Here is a 22,497-nt window from a genome sequence, read left to right as displayed (position 1 = left end):
GTGTGTCTGTGTGTCTGTGTGTTTCTCTGTGTGTGTGTGTGTGTGTGTGTGTGTGTGTGTGTGTGTGTGTGTGTGTGTGTGTGTGTGTGTCAGTGTGTTTGTGTGTGTGTCTCCAGAGGGATCAGGACTGATTTAGCTCCAACATCTGACTCTGTGCACATAAATAAGGCCGTGCGTAAAGACAGCAACACACCAGTTGCATGTATGCAACAGATGTCTGGCTAATAATACCAACCTGCTGCGCCTTTAAGAGGATGAGTGAGGAGGAAACTTAATATCTCTCCATATATCGAGCTCACGTCTCCATCAGCCGAGACCAGGACGCCATCTGAATCTGTCCCTGCACGCTGCCTTCCAAACTCCACCTGCTTTTTGTTGTCTTTTTTTCTTCTTTTGTCGCACATAAACCGGATTAAATTACACATTGCACCTTTAAGAAGCTGTCACCAGGATTAGAGTTACGCGCAGCAAGCCAAGCCGCCCTCTGGAAGGGTTTTACGCACCGTTGGTTTCCAGAGTAGGGTTTCTCCCTCTTCTTCTTCTTGTTCTTCTTCTTCTTCTTCTGGTCCTGACACCGCCGGGGAGCCCTCCACGCCATGGCCGAGATAGGGAAAGGGGTCACTGCCGGGAAACTGGCCATCAACGTCCAGAAGAGGCTCACCAGAGCGCAGGAGAAGGTAAACCTCTCCATGTTGTCCCACTGTCACGGTGAAACCTAATCCTCTACTCTTTTTTACCCTCTAACGTATTAATGGATGGATTGATTTAAGTTTAAGGGGTTTTAAATGAAACTTTACCTGAATTCCAAACATGGGGTCAAGTCAACCCTGTGACATTTAGCACCTGATATTAATATATGTAATATATGAAGGTGTTTTATTGGGTTACCTGCATAAGGGGGTTTTAAGTGACAAAATCTCAATAGCATTAAATACATTTATTAACTTAAACTTTAAAGGAACAATAGTTCATAATCGAGAGAAAATTCACATTGATTGCAATATATTATTAAATTATCTTAATTATTCTGCACGGTTTAAGAGTTAAAAGCACCTTAATCTTTAAATTAAACTGGGGTCACCCCTGTAACATTGAACAAGTAACCCTGAAATTGCACTTTAAAACACAACACATAGGGAAAGAGAAAAGTTATGTTCTTAAGTGTCCAACTGTTGTCATGAAACCAAACCCAAAGTTTTACCTCGCAAACCCTTACATTTACCCTTTAACAACTAACAATTAAGGTACTTTTAGTGTTTCTTTTTTTTTTTTAAGTTCAAGGGTTTTTAGGGGTAAAATCCCCTTAAAAGCTATCCATTCACGTAGGCCCATACCTTAAAGGGGCCTTCATTTTTCAGTTGATGTGAAATTCAGGAATAGCTCTAACACTATTTGATATATTTTAAGGGGTTACTATCCCTTAAATCCCCTTTAATATACACTAAAATCCCCTTTAATCCCCTTTATATACTGCATTACGGTTATGATTAAGGTACGATTAAGGGTTTTTAAATTAAGGTGGTATGGTGGTGATTAACTTTCAAATGAATTGATCTTTTGTAACCATACCAAACACTGATCTAAATTAAGGTGTTCTTATGTTTTCAGGGGTAAATTAAGGGTTAAATGATGGTATTTTAAGGGTTTCTTGTTTCTTAGTGTGTGCACATTTGATCCCCTCAACAAACTGCAGGGCTGTAGGAAGTAGTATGTATTATCGAGGATTGACATGTAGTATTCAAATCTGTTACGATACTTGTTGTACTGCGACAATATTACAAGAAGAAGTCCTTAAAGTCTTTTCAACTAAAAGTAAAAGTTCAAAGTTTCTTTAGGTTTTCAAAGTAAAAGTCAGCTGCTTTTTCTCTTCAAAATACACAATGTCCAGAAACAAATGTTGCATTCAAAGTTTCAGAGAAGTAACAGTAAAATAATGTGATATATGTTCTATAAAGTGAATAGTAAAGGAGGACAGAATGAAACCCGAGCAACAGTGTGTGTCCAGAGTTATTATTGTCTGTCCTAATCACCTGCTGAGGTTTTACCCTCTAATCACCTCGGTGCCGCCAGGAGTGCTGTCAGTCAGTCAGTCAGTCAGTCACAGACATTCAAACCACCTATTGTTCTCATTTTGTTCGGCTTTATGCGTCCTCCTCGGCCTTTCTGCTGTCTGTGTTTCCAGTTCAAACCCCCTAAAACAGACTGTTGTAACTCTAACCCGTCCTTCCTCAACGCTCCTCTGATGAGTATCTGCTCATTCCTCGTGGCAGCTGCACATATTTCCGTCCGTCTTCTTCTTGTAAAGTCTCTAATTTAGTTCCTAAAGTTTAGTCTTCTAAAAACGTTAGAAATCACAGTGAGGTTTGGTTGAAGGAACTGTTCAGCATTATGCGATTATTCACTTTCTTTCCAAGAGTTGGAAGAGAAGTTTGATGTCACTCCGTGTGTTGAGTACAGAGCCGGAGGTGATTAGCTTAGCTTAGCATAAAGACTGCAAGTAGATGGAAACAGCTAGCCTGATCGCTAATCAACGCGATGTATCTGGTTTGTTTAATCTGTACACAAATGTAAATGTGAAAAAACAGTTTTAATTTGCGTTACATGATATACTGGAATTACTTCTTGTGTATCCATCCGCCCTGTGCTCCTATGCAGCAACAATATACTAGAAGTACTCATTATGCAGATTATATTTATTATAAATATTGATAAATTAATGTGTTCATCACTTTAGTGTTGCAGCTCATTTTATATATTCACAGGTGAATAAAGTCAATTATGTTATTATCTATAATAATATGTAATTGTGTATCTGTTAATTATATCGTATTATTAATCTGAATTAAGAGTTACTGCATTTACAGTTATTATTTCTGTCATGCCAAACACCTGGCAGCACACTCACAAAAACATCAGTTATAGGTACTTGTAGTTTCTTTTAAATACTTCATAATGAACTGTACACCAGAACGAGCTGCTACAAGCCTAAAACTGATCCTGATAAAGAGCTTTTTCTCCTCCAACTAACTGGCTAATTTAAATGTTTCATATGTGAACAGTCGACTCAAATAAATATCAGTATTTTTTATCTCACTGAACAAAGTATTGTGCAGTTCCCAGTTTCAACAGGAAGTGGTAAAACACCAGATCTCACATAAAGACTTTCACTTCTTCTTCTTCTTCTTCTTCTTAAATAATATACAACATAACTCTCCGTAGCATATTCATCTTAAATGTCACAACGTTGTGGTTGATCCAGATATCATCAGTGCACTTTTCTTTATTAAAACATCATAATCATCATTTTAGAACAATGTGACCATTTGTTTAAATAACTTTCATATCAGTAACACTTATTTAATCAATAATACAGATAGTCAATGAATGTTAATGAATGAGATAGTAATGAGTTAATGACCATGCAGATAATCCATTAAAAATACCACATTATATTACAATTAATTACCTCCATGATATCCTATTACAAATGCCATGGTCTTGGTTTTATTACTGGACATAAAGAGGAGTTTAAATTCTTATTGTTATGTTTTTGAGGCAAAACAAATGAAGATAATTTAGTATTCTTTTTTAAAATACTCTGAAAATTGTAAAGAGTTTGGTTTATGGATGCTCTAACGTGTCTTAGGTGTGCAGGATTCTGCTGAAATGTGTCTCAAAGCCTTGAAATCACAGATATTTATCTGGAGGAAATCAACCTGCAGGATGTAGAAAAGTCTGAACTGAACTTTTCAGTCATAGAGTCTTAGTCGGTGTGACGGACGTGGAGGCGATACTGAGCCGCTGGGAGTAAAGAGGAAGGTCAGAGTATCATCTTCCCTCTGAGGTGGAGGAGGGGAGCGTCGGCTTCAGCTGTCTGTCTGCTGGCACGCCGCCCTCCGCCCTCCACCCTCCACCCTCCACCCTCCACCCTCCACACTACATTTTGTTGAGGAAAAACTGTCATGTCCATTTTCAAAGGGGTCCCTTGACCTCTGACCTCCAGATATGTGAATGAAAATGGGTTCTATGGGTACCCACGAGTCTCCCCTCTACAGACATGCCCACTCTCTCCTCCGACGCGTACATGGTGTTAAAGAGGAAAAAGAGAGAGCGTTTGATAGAGACGTCACACCTGCACACACCTGAGCATCCCTGAGTGAAATTTAAATCCTTTAAATGAAACTTTTATTGTTTCATGACACAGAACTTCTATTATTCCACTGTGAGTAATAATTTGATTCAGACCAGCTGTCGGTGCCAGCGTCGTTGTCATAGTGATGTAACGTCACCCGCTCATGAACCGGTCAGCTGTGCCGCAGAGCATTCTGGGAAAATTCCCCTCCGTGGAATCCGGATGAGTGCGGTGACGGAGGAGGGAGGAAGAGAAGGGAGGAGGGAGGAGGTGCCCTTTAGAGAGCAGCCGGAGACCCGGTGTGGTGCTGTGAGTCAAAGAGGCCGGACCCCATGACACTGAGCCCCCCACCCACCCCGACACCCTCAGCACTCAATACCCCTTACCTTCTCTCACCACCCCACCTCCCTTAAACCACGCTCTTTTACCCAAAACATTCCTGCACACTGCTCCAACCCCCGTACTTTAACAACTCACACATACAGAAAGAAGTAACATAAATATAACAAACAGACAAGTTGTGCTCATCCCATCAGACCCAATTCGTTGCAACTTCTCGAACAGTGTTGTCTTCTAATACTCACATCAATATAAGCCTTTATTATTTATTTAAAGATCAAGAAACATGACGGCGGATAACAGCACAGGGAGCAGAAAAACCTTTTAAAAACGTACAGACATAAAGCACAAAAAGAATCTGAAATGAACAAATTATACATATTGTAAAATATTAATGAAATTAATGAAATTAATTAATTTAATTACTTAATTTAATTTTAATTAATAAATTAAAATGCATTTAAAAGACCTTCAGCAGACCCTAAAGGCCTCCAGGTTCACTGCTCGGGGTCATTTTATTTTTGGCAATATGCACCAACAACAGAACAAAATAAAACTGCAGGTTAATCTGAGTCTTATCCAAAATATGGAAACACTTTATTTTAAGTATAAGCAAAATATAAAACATTTAATAAATGGTTTATAACACACTATAATGTAGTTGTAGAAGATGTTTATTTATTATAATAACAATATAGAAAAACACAGTTTTAAAAATATAAAATAAGTCTTGATAGGAGAATATACTGTGCATTAATACATGTCCTTATATCAACATTATAGTGTGTTATAAACATGTTATTAAATGTTCATAAATGCTGCATTGGAGGACTTAAAGTGTTACCCAAACATTGTTTTAGTTGTTTGAGATTCTAGATGTAGTATTATAGATAGTAGAAGTATATATAGTAGAAGTATATTATGTAGAAGTGAAGCACTCTGTGATTATGATTTCAATAATAAGATTAGTGTGACTTTCTATACGATTAGTAATGTGACTCTAAAGTGATCAGACCTCAGGGTTGCCCTGCTTGGCCTGCACACCTGTCCCCCCCACCTCCCAGGACTCCCAGCATGCCTCACTGCTGTGGGCGGGGCTCATATGTGTGTGTGTGTGTGTGTGTGTGTGTGTGTCTATATATAGCCTGGGCCTCCTCCTCATCACTCTTAATACCCCTCCAACTGCCTGTGTGTGAGCGGCGGGGGTATTTATGGGGCTGAAACTGAACACCGATGGACACACACACACACACACACACACACACACACACACACACACACACACACACACACACACACACATACACATACACACACATACACACACGTCCCATTACACTTATTATAACAGTATAGGTGACACAGGTATTCACAGGTGTATGATACTTCTAGACGTATCTAGAATCACCTGAATGCACCACGAAGCAGCCTGTGACTGGTGCACAAAGAGATGACAGACACTGAGGGCAGTGAAGGAGACGCCAGCTGTGTCGTCCAAATATAGATCTGGATTTTAATAGATATACCACCACTGATTCAAATATTTCTTCTGCAGAATAATACGCTTTATTTATGTTGCACGTGATTCACAGAGACAGACCTGAAACACAGAATTAAATTATGTACAGTTAAGAAAAAGAAACTTTCTGATAACCACCATTTATAAATGGTAAATTAATAGTTAATTAAAACTTAGTTAATAGTTATTTTAGTCGTTATTTTTATTTAATTATTAGTAAGGCTATAATTTATGTTATTTTAACAGTTTATTGTTGCACACATTATAACATAAGTATTTGTTAATAATTAAGATACTATTTGTAAACCTTAAAGAAATACTTTGTAAACCATCTATAAACATATGGACGGTATTATAAATTTACAACTGATGGTTATAATACCTTGTTAAATGGTTAATAAATACTTTGTAAAACATCTGTAAACATTATTTAGATATAGTTAATACTCTGTCAATGGTTAATAATTGTTTTTGGTCCATCTATTTATGTAATGTATGTAGATGTTTTACAACAGATTTCTTAAAAGGTTATAAATCATTTGGTATTCAATTAACAAATATTAATATAGTATATAAAATGTTAATGTTAAACTGTTAATAAATAGTTTACTAATGTAATCTGAATGTAATAGTTATCGTCTCTTATCAGCTATGATACTATATATAATTTATAAAATAATTATTTCATGTTACAGAAATTATTAACTATTATTATATGAAATTATAAATTTAGTGTAATAAAAAATAAATAAATAATAATATTGATATAAATTATTACATAATGTAACTATTATATTATTATTATTATTATTGAATATTATAACTATTATTAAACATTATTAATTATCATTTCATTGCTTTTAACTTAGTTTTATTATATTACCATTTATAAATGATGATTATTATAAAGTGTTACCAAAAGGTCATGTACAGTGCGTTATCTATTACTGGTGTGCATAATAATCTAATAATCCAAAGTAGCATCGCAGCATCCATCAGATATGAATCTAACATTAGAGAAAAGTCAAAAATATAAATATGAATTTGTGCATCAGAACTTATTTTCTTCTTCTTCTGTCTCATTAATCATCTGACGACCCCTTAGATTTATCTGGTGACCCTTTGGAGCGTCCTGACTGTCTAATAATGTCTCATAGAATCAGATATCAGTCACAGGACATTTTACTGCACTATGAGTACTTTTACTGCTCGTACTGTAGTACAGTCAGCTGAAGGACTGAGAGCTGTAAACAGGCTCTGCTTGATATAAACCGTGTGTGTGTGTGTGTGTGTGTGTGTGTGTGTGTGTGTGTGTGTGTGTGTGTGTGTGTGTGTGTGTGTGTGTGTGTGTGTGTGTGTGTGTGTGTGTGTGTGTGTGTGTGTGTGCGTGCGTGCGTGCGTGCGTGCGTGCGTGCGTGCGTGCGTGTGTGTGTTGCATCAGTGGGGAAGTCCCAGTCGTCGTGTTGATCGTGGTTTGTGTATCCGTCACAGGATTAAGGCGGCAGGTGGTGCTGATGGCGACGGTGGACGCTCAGATTAGCCGGTGACCTTGTCCAACTAACAAACAGCAAAACGAACGTCTTGATTTCTCCTCCTTCTACAGATAGACTGATTCACAGAGGGAGAGCACAGAAAACTCACCACAAGCCTTTTTATTCTATATTATTTTATAAGACCTTTTAATATGCAACAGAGGAAATGATCAGACACAGAGGCAGACTGATGCAACGTTTAATCAGAACCATTTTAATAAAATAAGGAAATGCTAATGTTAAAGCACATTAAAATATTTAAAAGAATAAGATATACAAATAAATAAAGAGAAAAATCTGAAAATAATAATTAAATTATTTATATTTAACAATGTATTTAAAACAGATAATTGAAAAATAAAATTATAAAATAATACAAATGAAATTAAAATATATTCCAAATTTAGTAAACTAAGTAAAAAACAGGTAGGCATGATGAGTCCTGTTGTGATTAACTGTAGTTCTGCAGTAGGGTATTGTAGTCTTTTTGCAGCTGTCTCGATCGTGAGCTGCAGAATCACTTCTTGGGAAACTTTACTGATTCTTAAATGTTTATTTTCTGTTTTGATGGATAATGGAATAATAACTTTCTTTCCTCCTGCCATAAATAAAAGCAAACGCCTGGAAGCTGAAGATGCTTTCTAATATCATGAAGTGCTGCTTTGAGTTGGTGTCAAATATTTCTCTCGTCATTCAGGATCACTTTTACGTGTGTCATCAGGTCACTGAGGCTTTGACCTTTGACCTCCATATCCTGGCTGCCAGTAGAGACAAGACAGTTTAATGTAGCCTCACTTAACCTTAAATAAAAGTGTTTCTGGTGATTGTGAACTTAGAGCCTCAAACAGCAAACACACACAGCTGGTAGATGTAGAGGAGACACAAGATGCTTCCCTCCAGTTATAGATCTGAATGAAGCGTGCACAGACAGATTCATAGACTGATTGATTGACTCATTGATTGATTGATTGATTGCATGTCGTCTCCTCTGCAGGTCCTGCAGAAGCTCGGCAAAGCTGACGAGACCCGAGATGCTGCGTTTGAGGAGATGGTGTCCAACTTCAACAAGCAGATGGTCAGGACACATTTTACTCCTTTTAATCATGATTTGATTCGTCAAAACACAATTTTTCTCCAAGCAAGTGAAGAAATCAGCCAACATGTTTTCTCTTAAAATACTTTAAATAAGTATTTCTATTTATTACACAGTAGAGGGCTGAGAGGAAGTGATATTTGAAGGCACATTTATGTTTTCTGTGTTTGCTCCTGCAGACTGAAGGCACCAAACTGCAGAAGGACCTGAAAGCCTACCTGGCAGCAGTGAAAAGTGAGTGTAGTTAGGAGCATTTTGTTGAATGGAACTTTAACCTTTTGACTCATTGCTCTTCCTCTCGTGTGTTTCAGCGATGCACGACGCGTCTCGGCGGCTTCAGGACTGTCTGGCCGACATGTACGAACCGGACTGGTTCGGCAAAGAGGAGATGGACGCGTTGACAGAGGTGAGAGCAGGACACAGTAAAGAAACAGTAAGAGAATAAGTGAGCGTTTACTTCCTTTCCTCTCTCTGCTTCCACCTCAGCATCACAGACTCTTATATGTATAAATCCTGCATCTTAAATGTGATATTTGCACACAGAAAAAGATGCATTCATGTTGTATTCACTGTAGGCTGAATAATCTTCACACATTAGTTTGAAAAAAGGTTTAAAAAGGAAATGTTTCAAATGTTTTAGACGCCTTTTTTCTTGAAATAATGAATATTTCTTCCAGCTAAAATCACCTGAAATAATTCAATTAAAGTCCACGGTTCTGTCTTCCTTCTAACTGCTAACACACTTTGTTTTCCTGACTGCATGCGTCTGTCTGTCCTTCCACCCTGAAGGAGATGATAGAGAAGGAGATGGACAATAACTTGGAGGTAAAAGGCAGACAGCGTCCAGTGTCTCCCACAGCCGGAGTTATTCTGGTTCCAGTTTGGCTCCATGTGGGAAACACTGGTTCAGCTCTGCAGTAGAGGAAGTAGTGGCTGGTTCTAGACCAGCCCAGTCGGCTAGAGTCCAGATCATTTTCACACTGACTGATGCAGCTGAGTGCAGCCGGCAGCGGTGGAATGTAACTAAGTACTTTACTCAAGTACTTAAGTACAAATTAGAGGTACTTTTATGATACTTTGATGTGTGTGTGCGTGTGTGCGTGCGTGTGTTTCAGGACACAGACACTCTGTGGTTAGACTACCACCAGAACATCACGGACAAATCTCTGACCTCTCTGGACGCCTACCTGGCTAACTTTCCTGACATCAAGGTGTGAATGTTTACACAAACAATATCTGAGATATTTGTCTCCTTCTTTTCACAATAAAACAAGATATTTTTAATCTTATAATCACATATCCTTTCAAAATAAGATTTCCTGATTGTAAATAAGTGACCTGCGCTGTGCTGCAGGCTCGTATAGCGAAGCGCGACAGGAAGATGGTGGACTTCGACAGCGCCCGGCATCACTTCAGCTCCTTACAGAAAGGAAAGAAGAAGGACGAGGCCAAGATCGCCAAGGTAACCACCAGTGTGTGTGTGTGTGTGTGTGTGTGTGTGTGTGTGTGTGTGTGTGTGTGTGTGTGCGTGCGTGCGTGTGCGTGTGCGTGTGCGTGTGTGTTCTGCTGCTAAAGTTTAAAGGAATAGTTTTGACTTAAGGTGGTATGAGTTAGTCATTGCACGGACAATTCATATCACCTTAAATCACTTTAATCAGTGAACTAATTAACCCTCGTTATATTCATTCACACTGACTCTAAATGCTCATTAACATGTCGCTGTTTCTCTTGAATTGTTTGCTTTTCTTTTCTCTTTCTCTCTCTCTCTCTCTCTCCTCCTCCTCCTCCTCTTCCTCCTCTCTGTTGCATGGTGTGCGTTGGTTAGCAAGCAGCCCTGTTGGAGATGGCGGCTCCCAGCTGGGCTCAGGGTTTGATATCAGCCCACCAGGTGGCTCAGACTAACCTCTCCCACAACCAGGTGACACTCTGGTTCATCACTGACTCCTCCCCCCCTCGCCCCACACCTGTCAGCAGGCTCTCTGTCACATGATCAGGAGACTTTGGTGATCCTCTCATGTTTCCTCTAGCGCCACCAGCAGGTTGATATTTGTGTTTTTTAGTGAAATGTCGCAGAAGGTCTAATTTTTTAGGTTAAAAAACAATTAAAAAACATTTATACGTGTGTTCATACAGTCCCTTTAACCACCTGAGACCCACAATAGACCAGTTTTTGTCTTTCTTAGGGGGTTCCAGGGGGTCTTTAGGGGGAGATAGCAGGTCAACAGTAGATGTCACATAGAAGTGGTGTACATCATCTGAAAGCTGGAAACCTGAAGATTAATTTTAGAAATAAACATTAATTAATTAACTAATTAAAATAAATTGTGAGTGTATAAGGGTTTAGAACATTATGATAGAAGTATATGATGGTCATCCCCATGCTCTATTATGTCTCGTAAATTGTTGCAGCAATTTGTGGGTTGATACCATTTGTTACACAGATTTGGTGCTAAATTTACCACTGGAGAGTTGATAAAAATGATCAATAATCCCTCCAAAATACCACATTAAGACACCAAGACCTTGAGGAACACCATAGAAAAAGCCATGCTGTGTTTTGGTATCAAAAACTTTTGACATTTGGAGATTTCTGCAAGAATTGCATGTTTCTGTGATTGGATGGCGAGAACTTGTGTTGAGTAAACTGCTCAGAAACCCCCTTATTGTCATAGCTAGGAAAGCCATCCATCCTCTGAATGCTCTAGGTCTCTAGTTTGATCCATCCATCCTCTGAATGCTCTAGGTCTCTAGTCTGATCCACCCATCCTCTGAATGCTCTAGGTCTCTAGTTTAATCCATCCATCCTCTGAATGCTCTAGGTCTCTAGTTTGATCCATCCATCCTCTGAATGCTCTAGGTCTCTAGTCTGATCCATCCATCCTCTGAATGCTCTAGGTCTCTAGTTTGATCCATCCATCCTCTGAATGCTCTAGGTCTCTAGTTTGATCCATCCATCCTCTGAATGCTCTAGGTCTCTAGTTTGATCCATCCATCCTCTGAATGCTCTAGGTCTCTAGTTTGATCTATCCATCCTCTGAATGCTCTAGGTCTCTAGTCTGATCCATCCATCCTCTGAATGCTCTAGGTCTCTAGTCTGATCCATCCATCCTCTGAATGCTCTAGGTCTCTAGTCTGATCCATCCATCCTCTGAATGCTCTAGGTCTCTAGTTTGTGGCTGTAAAGTTTCATGAGGCTGTGATTATCCTAGAGGTCACCACAGGTCATTTTATACAGTGAGGTCAATGAAATGTCTCCTATGGGGACTAACATCATCACACATAAATACAGTTTGGCTCATTGGATCCACAAGAGGTTAATTTGTTATTAAAAAAGTGAATGATTAATTTAATAGTTGACAACTGATCGATTAATGGTTGCAGCTGTAATCAAGGCTGAAATGTTCTTATTAAAATGATAATTTGGTGATTAAAAAGTCTTGTAAACTTCTACCTGTTCATAGAAATCTTATATATTATAGTAAGTATAACATATACTTATATTCTTCTGTTTGACGTACCGTAGCGTTCTCCAAAACACTCACTGTTGTTACAGTTTTAGCGGTTTCACCATGAATTCCTTCCTAATTCCAATAATCACCCATTACTGATGATAATAATAATAATAATAATAATAATAACATCCTAATTCATACTGAAAGAAAACATTTATTATTTCATCTCTCAATATCTCACGACTGATATGCTGATCATGTGTAGAGAGCCTCACTATAATTTGATCCCCAATCCAAACTATTGTTTACATTGTTTTTGTAAACTTTGCATCACTATCAGACTCTGATTTGAACGCTCACAGCATCCACACGTCGCTATGAAACCCTGTATGTGTTCGTCTGCATGCTGGCGTGCTCATGAAAAACTAAATTATCTGTACTACACACACACAAACACGCAATAATAATACATGTGAACTCTGTGTGTGTGCAGGCGGAGGAGGAGCTGGGCCGAGCTCAGAAGATTTTTGAGGAGCTGAACGTGGAGTTACAAGACGAGCTTCCGGCACTGTGGGACAAGTGAGACTCTTTCTTCTTCTTCTAAAATATTTAACCCTCTGAGACCCACGATCCAGTCCGACTTTACGGTCTCTCAGACGCTGTAACAAGTTTTAAAGCTAGAGTGAAGGTTCTGGTATCATATGAAACTAGAAAACCTAAAAAAAAATCCATTGGTACCAACCATGTCATACTAGCTCGTCAGGAAGGAGGTTAAATAACGCTCTAAACTTGCCCTAAATTTTGGCGACGAAAAACCGGCATGGCGACTTTCCAAGTGGTCCCTTTGACCTTTGACCTCAAAATATGTGAATGTAAATGGGTTCTATGGGTACCCACGAGTCTCCCCTTTACAGACATGCCCACTTTATGATAATCACATGCAGTTTCTTGCATCCAGCACAAATGTGTTATTGTCTCCTATTTTAAAATGGTGTTTGAATATTTCTGCATACTGGGGTCCATAAACAGTCTTGAATTATATAAATTGGGTTTCACTGTAAAGCTGCTCACTGTATAAAATGACCTGTGGAGACCTCTAGGATAATCACAGCCTCATGAAACTTTACAGCCACAAACTAGAGACCTAGAGCATTCAGAGGATGGATGGATCAAACTAGAGACCTAGAGCATTCAGAGGATGGATGGATCAGACTAGAGACCTAGAGCATTCAGAGGATGGATGGATCAGACTAGAGACCTAGAGCATTCAGAGGATGGATGGATCAGACTAGAGACCTAGAGCATTCAGAGGATGGATGGATCAGACTAGAGACCTAGAGCATTCAGAGGATGGATGGATCAGATTAGAGACCTAGAGCATTCAGAGGATGGATGGATCAGACTAGAGACCTAGAGCATTCAGAGGATGGATGGATCAAACTAGAGACCTAGAGCATTCAGAGGATGGATGGATCAGACTAGAGACCTAGAGCATTCAGAGGATGGATGGATCAGACTAGAGACCTAGAGCATTCAGAGGATGGATGGATCAGACTAGAGACCTAGAGCATTCAGAGGATGGATGGCTTCCCTAGCTACATTGACAATAAGGGGGTTTCTGAGCAGTTTACACAACACAAGTGCTCGCCATCCAATCGCCGAAAAATTCAATTCTTGCAGAAATCTCCAAATGTCAAAATTATTTTATCCCAAATCATAGCATGGCTTTTTCTATGGTGTTCCTCAAGGTCTTGGTGTCTTAATGTGGTATTTATGACTAGAACATTTGACACAGAGTGCTGTTGACCTGCTATCTCCCCTAAAGACCCCCTGTACCCCCTTAAAACAGACAAAACAGCTCTATTGTGGGTCTCAGAGGGTTAATGACAACTCAGTGTTAAAAACACGTGTGTGTGTTTTTTTGCAGTCGTGTTGGCGTCTATGTTAACACATTCCAGCGCCTGGCGGGTCATCAGGAGAAGTTCCACGGGGAAATGGGCAAGGTGAGTCCAACTGTTCCCATGTGATTGATGACATCATGACCAGCTGATGTATTGATCAGTCTCTGTCTGCTCCCATCAGCTCAGCCAGAACCTGAACGACATCATGACCAAACTGGAGGAGCAGCGGGAGCTGAAGTAAGTCGAGCTTTCAGTTACATTTGAAAGATTTAAGGACATGTTGAACACATGAGAGTAATGTCCGTCACACCGCCCCCTACTGCAGAAAAGGTGGTGCTGCAGCAGCAAAGACAGGAGAAGGTGCCAAGAGGTAAAATGTGCTGCACGCCGGCTGAGCATGCCACGCTTTGCTTCATTTTCATCGAGAAAATTAACTCATCGTTTGCTTTTTGAATGCAACCCTAACCCTTTAAACCACAGGCTGCCACGGGTGGGAAAAAAATCTCCTTTATATCGCCATTTCTTTTTTTTACGATTTAAAATTTTTAATGCCAGAATCGATATATTTATATACGACCTGCACCCTCACATGTTAAATCCAGCATGGTAAACACTACACATCCAGTAAAGGATGGAAACACTTTGGGTTTCACACATTGACAGGAAAAGCAGAGCTAGACATCACGGCTAAAGCTGCATGCTAACTCTGTCATGGACAGGAAACGTTATCGTATCACGGTAACATGGCGGTGAAGCCGGCCGTCGCTCTCGTCTCCGTGGTCAAATAGGCCGACGCTACGACTGTAGAGCACCCAGATACTGACATTTCTGTTCTCTGCATTGAAACGGCACCGATGGAGCTGACCTTGGATGTATAAAGAGAACGGAGCTGACGGGAGAGCTAGAGACCACCTTGGTGAAGTTAGAGGAAGTAGACACGTGGGGCTACGTCCGGTTTTCAAAATTAAGTGTTCACAAAGGGAACTGTATAAACAAAATACATCTATGGAAATAAGCTTGATGGATTATATTCACCAGAAGTATAAAACATTACATGTCCTTTATAAATTAAAAAGAAAATACCACTAATCTGTGAGGGAAATGTCTTTATTCTTTGATTCTTGGGTTGCTGGATAATAAATAATTCCTGACAATGACTGATATATTTGACTTCAGGACATCTCGGACTACATACATGCTGAAAATCAAACATTTTTACTGGATTATTTTAGAGATTTTCCAAAGTAAAAGTTCCTAGAAGTGTATGATTAAACTTTTTCCCATGGTCAAAACAAAAACACATATTAAATCTGCACCAAAGTATCGTGATAGTATTGAATCAGGAGCTATATGGTGTATCGTCCCAGTCCTACAGGCTACTGCAGTAAATACATAAAAAAATACATTTAAACTGCTTTTTACAACCTGGGATTGTATCAAGGACACGTCAGTGATAATGTTTAAAGATTAAATAATACTGTTATGAGAAAAAGGTCATGCTATTATTATATATTTTATTATAAAGTTACAACTTTACAACAAAACTCAGAACCAGTCTGGAGATATTCCACTGAGGCTGTTTAAAGCTTGTTGTCGTCCTCATGTGGATGCAGCTGAGAACTGCATGTGTGATGAGTGTGAGTCAGCAAATCTTCTTCATTATCTCTTTTCTTCCTCCCTATTTTCATGCATCCTTTTCCTCTTCTCTTTTTCTTTCTCTTCCTCTCAGCGAGGAAACCAACCACAGCGAATCAGCCAGCTCACCACCAAAGGTAAAAGTTAAACTACTGACCGTGTCCACGTGAATGTAGAAACTTGTGTTGATGAAGTTACAGCAGTAGAGTCACATTGATGAATGTATGAGGATAAAAAGAAGCACCAGCGTCATTGCACAAAGCAACCAAAGGAACAAATAGAGAAGATATCAGCATAAATCAAAGGAGCACAAGAAGGAGTGTGTCGTCAGCATCTGACAACCATCCGTCATTGAGTGTGTACTAATGTGTCTCTGTGTCCCTCGCTGCTTTTGCATGTGTGCACGTGTGTGCTGTGTGGTTTCGATTGAACCCTCCTGGCGGTGCAGAGGCCCGGTCCGCCTCCCAGCCGGCCTCCACCCCGACTGACGCCGTCTCCGGACCAGAGACAGCAGCAGGACGAGGCCTCAGCGCCGGACACCAACACAGACTGCAGCGCCGCCGCGACACAGCAGGTCAGACTGGTCATCCTAGTCCTCACTGGGCTTCATGAGTTTATTTCTACCTACAGAGCAGAGATAACGTGACGCTGCTGATAGTGAACCCTCCTAACCTGAGTGTGTGTGTTTAATGTGTGTGTGAAGCAGTGTGAGCCTGGGTCAGGGGTGAACCTGCTGGATTGGGATGTGGAGGTATTACAGCCCGTCACATGTCCAGCTCCCAAGGTGGGTGTGCTTCGTTAAGGTCAAAGGTCGGCAGAGCTGAAGGGGTGAAGTCTGTGTTTACATGTAGTTTTAAAAACCTGTTAATTATATTTAATTTCACCTCGACTGGACTGATCTCACAAAACCAAAGAAGGTCCAGAACATCTTTAACCCTCTGAGACCCACAGTAGAGCCGTTTTAGTCTTTCTTAAGGGGGTACAGGGGGTGTTTAGGGGGAGATAGCAGGTCAACAGTAGACGTCACTTAGACGGGGTGACATCATCTGAAAGCTGAGAACCTGAAGATTAATCTGAGATGCAGCTCAGCACTGTGTGTAAAGTTCTTCTAGTATGATGGTCATCCCCATGCTCTGTTATGTCTCATAAGTTGTTGCAGCAATTTTTGGGTTGATACCATTTGTTACACAGATTTGGTGCTAAATTTAACAATTTTTTTTTTACTACTGGAGAATTGATAAAAATTATCAATAATCCCTCCAAATTACCACATTAAGAAACCAAGACCTTGAGGAACACCATAGAGGAAGACATGCTGTGATTTGGGATCAAAAACATTTTGAGATTTCTGCAAGAATTGCATTTTTCTGCGATTGGATGGGGAGCACTTCTGTTGTGCAAACTGCTCAGAAACCCCCTTATTGTCATCTAGCTAGGAAAGCCATCCATCCTCTGAATGCTCTAGGTCTCTAGTTTGATCCATCCATCCTCTGAATGCTCTAGGTCTCTAGTTTGATCCATCCATCCTCTGAATGCTCTAGGTCTCTAGTTTGATCCATCCATCCTCTGAATGCTCTAGGTCTCTAGTTTGATCCATCCATCCTCTGAATGCTCTAGGTCTCTAGTTTGATCCATCCATCCTCTGAATGCTCTAGGTCTCTAGTTTGATCCATCCATCCTCTGAATGCTCTAGGTCTCTAGTTTGATCCATCCATCCTCTGAATGCTCTAGGTCTCTAGTTTGATCCATCCATCCTCTGAATGCTCTAGGTCTGTAGTCTGATCGATCCATCCTCTGAATGCTCTAGGTCTCTAGTTTGATCCATCCATCCTCTGAATGCTCTAGGTCTCTAGTCTGATCCATCCATCCTCTGAATGCTCTAGGTCTCTAGTCTGATCCATCCATCCTCTGAATGCTCTAGGTCTCTAGTCTGATCCATCCATCCTCTGAATGCTCTAGGTCTCTAGTCTGATCCATCCGTCCTCTGAATGCTCTAGGTCTCTAGTCTGATCCATCCATCCTCTGAATGCTCTAGGTCTCTAGTCTGATCCATCCATCCTCTGAATGCTCTAGGTCTCTAGTTTGATCCATCCATCCTCTGAATGCTCTAGGTCTCTAGTCTGATCCATTCATCCTCTGAAGGCTGTAGGTCTCTAGTTTGATCCATCCATCCTCTGAATGCTCTAGGTCTCTAGTCTGATCCATCCATCCTCTGAATGCTCTAGGTCTCTAGTTTGTGGCTGTAAAGTTTCATGAGGCTGTGATTATCCTAGAGGTCACCACAGGTCATTTTATACAGTGAGTAGCTTTACAGTGAAACCCAATTTATATAATTCAAGACTGTTTATGGACCCAAATATGCAGAAATATTCAAATACACCATTTTAGGAAAGGAGACAATAACACATTTGTACTGCATGTGATTATCATAAAGTGGGCATGTCTGTAAAGGGGAGACTCGTGGGTACCCATAGAACCCATTTACATTCACACATCTGGAGGTCAGAGGTCAAGGGACCCCTTTGAAAATGGACATGACAGTTTTTCCTCGACAAAATGTAGCCCAACTTTTAAGCGTTAATTAACCTCTGACAGAGATTAAATTGACAGCTACGCTTTGATTTTTTAAAGGTTTTTTAATTCAACTATTCTTTGCTCAACATGGTCTACAGACCTGGACTCTCTCACACACGTTTACGTCTCACACATGGTGCAGAGATCCAACTCCAGACTGCATGTAAACACAGTTTCTGTCATCTGGGGTGTGTGTGTGTGTGTGTGTGTGTGTGTGTGTGTTTTAACTTGAACAGATCCATTGCATGGCCATTCAGCCTCACTTTGCATGTGATTGTTTGTTTTGCTTGATACTCATTAGCTGATCAGATTTATTGATGACGGTGATTGATGAAATATGGAGGAACAACCAGTAGCCTGCCTCTACACAGCACGCCTCTTCAATTACTGCTTTCTTTAAATTTCTCTGTGTCTGATCTGCAAATTTAGGAATTTAAATGTGAAAGCAATACACACTTTCCATCTTAGTAGGTTGATGTTTTAATGAACAAAATGTTGCATTTAACACCTTTTTTTTATTTAGTTTGACTCTGCTGAGACAGCCGGGGTTAAATCTTTTTAACATAATAAATATTTCTGTGCTTGACAAGACATAAGTAATGAATGGGCGAATTAGCCTAATAATAAAATGATGATCTTAATAAAATAAAATAAAATAAATAAATTAGCAAAAAAAGAAGAGGAAAAACAACATCTAAATTGATCTGCATCAGTTTTGATAATTATGAAATAATGCTTCAAGAAAAAGCTGCAAAGCATTTTTGCGTTGCTTAAGACATAACTAATGAATGGGCTAATAAGCCTACTAATAAAATGATGATCTTCTGATAATCACCCATAAACTGAACAGGAATAAACTCTCTTATTGGAAGAAATCATACATTTTATAATACTTTTTTTATATTTATAAATGTAAAAAGGACCAGATTGAGGTCGTTAAAGGCCCGGTTTCAGCCCATGGGCCACCAATTGAATGGGCCTGCTTTACAGCTCTGAAATGCATTTTATTCTCTTTTTGGTGTCTTAAGTTTTTGGGGATTTTGATCCTATTAGGTTCATGTTACAAGCAAATTGGACTTCCCTTAAAACCCGTTGAATTCATGCGTGCTACATTTATTTTTTAATGTATGACACTTCTTGTCTCTTACTGCTCCACGGAAGGCGCCATCATGGGACTCATGGGTAAGCATGAGTTCCTAACGGAGAAATGTGCTCTTTTATTTTCTATAATGTGAAGTAAAGCAGAGGAAGATGTAACGCTACAACTCCATCTTTTTTCATCACAACCTCCTTCCTTTCCTTTATGACACCCACACCACCCCGGGTCGTGACCTTTATTAACCAAACTGCTCCTCTGGCGTCTACTCTGTACCTTCCACCTACCCTTCCTCTCGCTTCAAAACCCGCCACAATGCTCCACAACCCCCTGACCTTTTGTAGCGAGAACAGACCACTGCAGAGCAGGAGACCCTGCGTGATGAGGACCAGTACCCAGAGGAGGCCCAAGCGGGCTGGGATTACGATGAAAGCAGCACCCAGAGCTACACCCTGCAGCCCAGTTGGGACAATGCAGAAACGGCTCAGGGTCAGGAGAGTTGGGGCGGCAACGGAGCTGCTCAGTCGTACGCCGAGCCAACTTGGGACAACGATGGCGTCCAAGTGGGACAGGGTGGCTGGGGTGACGATGGAGAGGTAGGGTCGGATGGATAGGGAGGCAGGAGCGACCTCAGTGGGGTCTTCAAACAATCACAAATGAAAGCTTCAAGGATCCCCTCTTCTTCCTTTTCTTTCTTCTGTTTAACGCTTCAGACCTTCTTCATTACACATTTCTTTGACTTCCTTAATAACACAGCCGGACCTTTTCTGCTTGTTTTATGGTGCAGAGCGCGGTGACCAATGGCTCGGATGGAGAACTCCCTCCAGGATTCCTCTACAAGGTGAAATGACGTCATGCTTCTCCTCCATTAACTTGTGATAAAATACACCGTTTTTTAAGGGGAGAAGGCAAAAACATCATTTTTCATGCACTGGTCAATTTAGAGATTTTGGTTTATTTTACGTCCATAACATGTCTTCTTTCAGACTTGTGGGAAGAAAAGATTTATTTGTCTATTTGCGTCTGTAGATTTCTCCTAAATTCACCAAAAGTTACCATTAGATAATACCTCATGTTTATATTTAAATATAACATTTTGTAATACAAAAAAGTTTCATGGTGATATCTATCATTATTATTATAATAATGTTTACCCAATTTAATGATATTCATAAACATTGTCCATATTCAATCCAAACCTTTATTGTGGCTGTTTTTGTGCTGCAGGTAAAAGCGATACATGATTACGCTGCCACTGACGGTGATGAGCTGGAACTGAAGATCGGAGATGATGTGCTGGTTTTGGCCTTTGACAACCCAGATGAACAGGTCACTGACACACACTCTCTTTCACTATCAGCTTCCTACTTTTGCTTAGTAGGCATGCAGACCAGTTTAGCTTCATATACAACCTGTTTACTTGTTAGTTACTAAGATTTCTGCACTGAAACGTGTGTGTTTCTGCAGGACGACGGCTGGCTCATGGGTGTGCAGGAGTCTCACTGGGTGCAGAACAAAGATATTTCAGTCAAAGGCGTTTTCCCCGAGAACTTCACTCAGAAGGTTTGAGTTTTATGCCGCTGAAAGATTTGGCCCCGAACTCCTCCAATATAAAGATAGAACTCACTAAATGAACACATGTACACAAACCGAAATGAACATTATAGTTAGAAGATGATATGATACTGTATTACCCCGACTCACTCCCTTGTGCTAAATGGTGCACAATTATCTAAAAATCAAATTGTACACCCAAAGTTTTCTTTTGATTTCTTATTCCTGAATTATTTATATGCTGAACTCAAAAAGGAAAAATGAGTCATGGATGTATTGTATGAATGTTTTATGTTGTGTATTGTCAACAGTCGCAGTTCATTGCATGAAGCATTTGATTGTATTGTCTTTTATGGAAGAACACAGGATGTTTGCATTATCAGTCTATTACAGTTTCTTGGGCTTGTAGGATTATCAAAGGGAACAGTAGTTTTTCATTTATTTTACTGGCCATTTTGAGGACATGACTTGATGTGTGGCTTACATTTTCTAATGCACATACGCTTTTATTTTGATTTTTGAATCATCTTTTCATTGATGGATGAAATGCAAAACATCATCCAACTCAGCTATCCTTCATCTTCTTTAGTTACCACTATTTATGATTATTTACCACTTTGAGACAAGCAATGCATGCTGTTTAACTCTTTTTAAACATTTTTCATATGAAACTGATTCTGGATCTCTGTGTGCACTAACACTGGATCACTACTGTGCACACACATTTTTCTTTCTTGAGTGTTTTTTCCAGTATAAATCAGGTTCAGGCTAATTACTTTGACCCCATGGATCCAAAACTGCGACGCAAGCAGCTAAATGAGAGACTTAAACATTGAAACCTTTTTAACCAAATATACTGCAGAAACCAAAGTTAAACCCATGCAAACTGTATTTTTACATTGTGTGGAAGTGGTAACTAATGCACCATATGTTGGATCAAGTCAGTGTCATTAAAGATGAATGAAACAGCATGTGGCGTCAGTGTTTTTAATTTATCCTCAATCTGCTGAGTAAGAGGCCACGTGTTATGGCTGAAAGAGCTTAAATATTATCAATAATGCAACCATTAATTCCTCAAACCCTGCTGTTGTTCCTCTGTGCAACACCATGTCTGTCTGGTTATGGTGTCAACGGCGGCCCAAACTCTGCTTACACATGTGTAGTTTGTTGTCGTGTGTGGGTTGATTGTGTAGCTTATGTGGCTATGTGGCTGTATGGGCTTCCAACATCACTAAATGTCAAACTGTATTCATTTGCCTTCTATCCTTCGTTGCCCTACCCGCTAGTTTAGTCTGCCTTACTTTTTTATACTTTATCTGACTGAGGTTTGAGCAAATTGTTGGTAAAATCCATAGTGCTGTTCATGTTTCTGATAAGGCCTACCAGCAGGTCACTGTTTAATGATAAATCCATAGTGCTGTTCATGTTTCTGATAAGGCCTACCAGCAGGTCACTGTTTAATGATAAATCCATGGTGCTGTTCATGTTGCTAAAGTAGCCCACCTCATTGTATGCTGTAAAAGGGCCCACTACAGAACACCGGTGATCGATTCTGCGCAGGCTTGGCTCATCTCCAAGGAGCCAATTATCTCTGCCTAAATGTGAACAATTCATAACCCTCTGTGTCAGTATTAAGAAAATGTGTTTGTACTGAAACACGTTTACCATAA

At 39.9% G+C, this 22,497-nt stretch overlaps 1 protein-coding gene and 1 long non-coding RNA gene across 12 annotated transcripts in view; one reads left to right on the top strand and one right to left on the bottom strand.

Annotated features, from left to right (window-relative positions):
• The window catches only part of LOC141762808 (uncharacterized), a 196,991-nt gene that overhangs the window by 76,126 nt on the left and 98,368 nt on the right, over window positions 1-22,497 (bottom strand). The window lies entirely within an intron of this gene.
• Window positions 19-21,798, top strand: bin1b (bridging integrator 1b). Of its 11 annotated transcripts, none has more exons than XM_074626595.1 (19): window positions 19-677; window positions 8,517-8,597; window positions 8,795-8,849; window positions 8,927-9,021; window positions 9,405-9,440; window positions 9,731-9,826; window positions 9,970-10,077; window positions 10,441-10,533; window positions 12,561-12,646; window positions 13,995-14,070; window positions 14,150-14,205; window positions 14,294-14,338; window positions 15,698-15,740; window positions 16,052-16,177; window positions 19,339-19,359; window positions 19,618-19,869; window positions 20,061-20,114; window positions 20,501-20,602; window positions 20,741-21,798. In XM_074626595.1, the coding sequence occupies exons 1-19, from the start codon at window positions 597-599 to the stop codon at window positions 20,840-20,842; spliced, it is 1,608 nt and encodes a 535-aa protein (XP_074482696.1). In that variant the 5' UTR covers window positions 19-596; the 3' UTR covers window positions 20,843-21,798. The 11 variants fall into 11 exon arrangements, with proteins under 11 accessions (XP_074482696.1, XP_074482700.1, XP_074482699.1 ...); XM_074626594.1 differs by having other exon boundaries at window positions 22-677; window positions 15,698-15,741; window positions 16,044-16,177; XM_074626599.1 differs by lacking the exon at window positions 10,441-10,533 and having other exon boundaries at window positions 15,698-15,741; window positions 16,044-16,177.

The sequence above is a fragment of the Sebastes fasciatus genome, chromosome 24 (assembly GCF_043250625.1).
Source record: "Sebastes fasciatus isolate fSebFas1 chromosome 24, fSebFas1.pri, whole genome shotgun sequence".
NCBI lineage: Eukaryota > Metazoa > Chordata > Actinopteri > Perciformes > Sebastidae > Sebastes > Sebastes fasciatus.
The sequence above is the reverse complement of the archived record's forward strand: the minus strand, read 5'-3'. Positions and strand labels throughout refer to the sequence as shown.

What these genes read in the sequence shown, in the direction of transcription:
- bin1b (XM_074626594.1), top strand. Translation starts at nt 597, where the DNA reads ATGGCCGAGATAGGGAAAGGGGTCACTGCCGGGAAACTGGCCATCAAC. An exon ending in CTAACCTCTCCCACAACCAG is followed by an intron (nt 10,534 to 12,560) that starts GTGACACTCTGG and finishes GTGTGTGTGCAG; the next exon opens with GCGGAGGAGGAGCTGGGCCG. An exon ending in CTCCAGGATTCCTCTACAAG is followed by an intron (nt 20,115 to 20,500) that starts GTGAAATGACGT and finishes TTTGTGCTGCAG; the next exon opens with GTAAAAGCGATACATGATTA.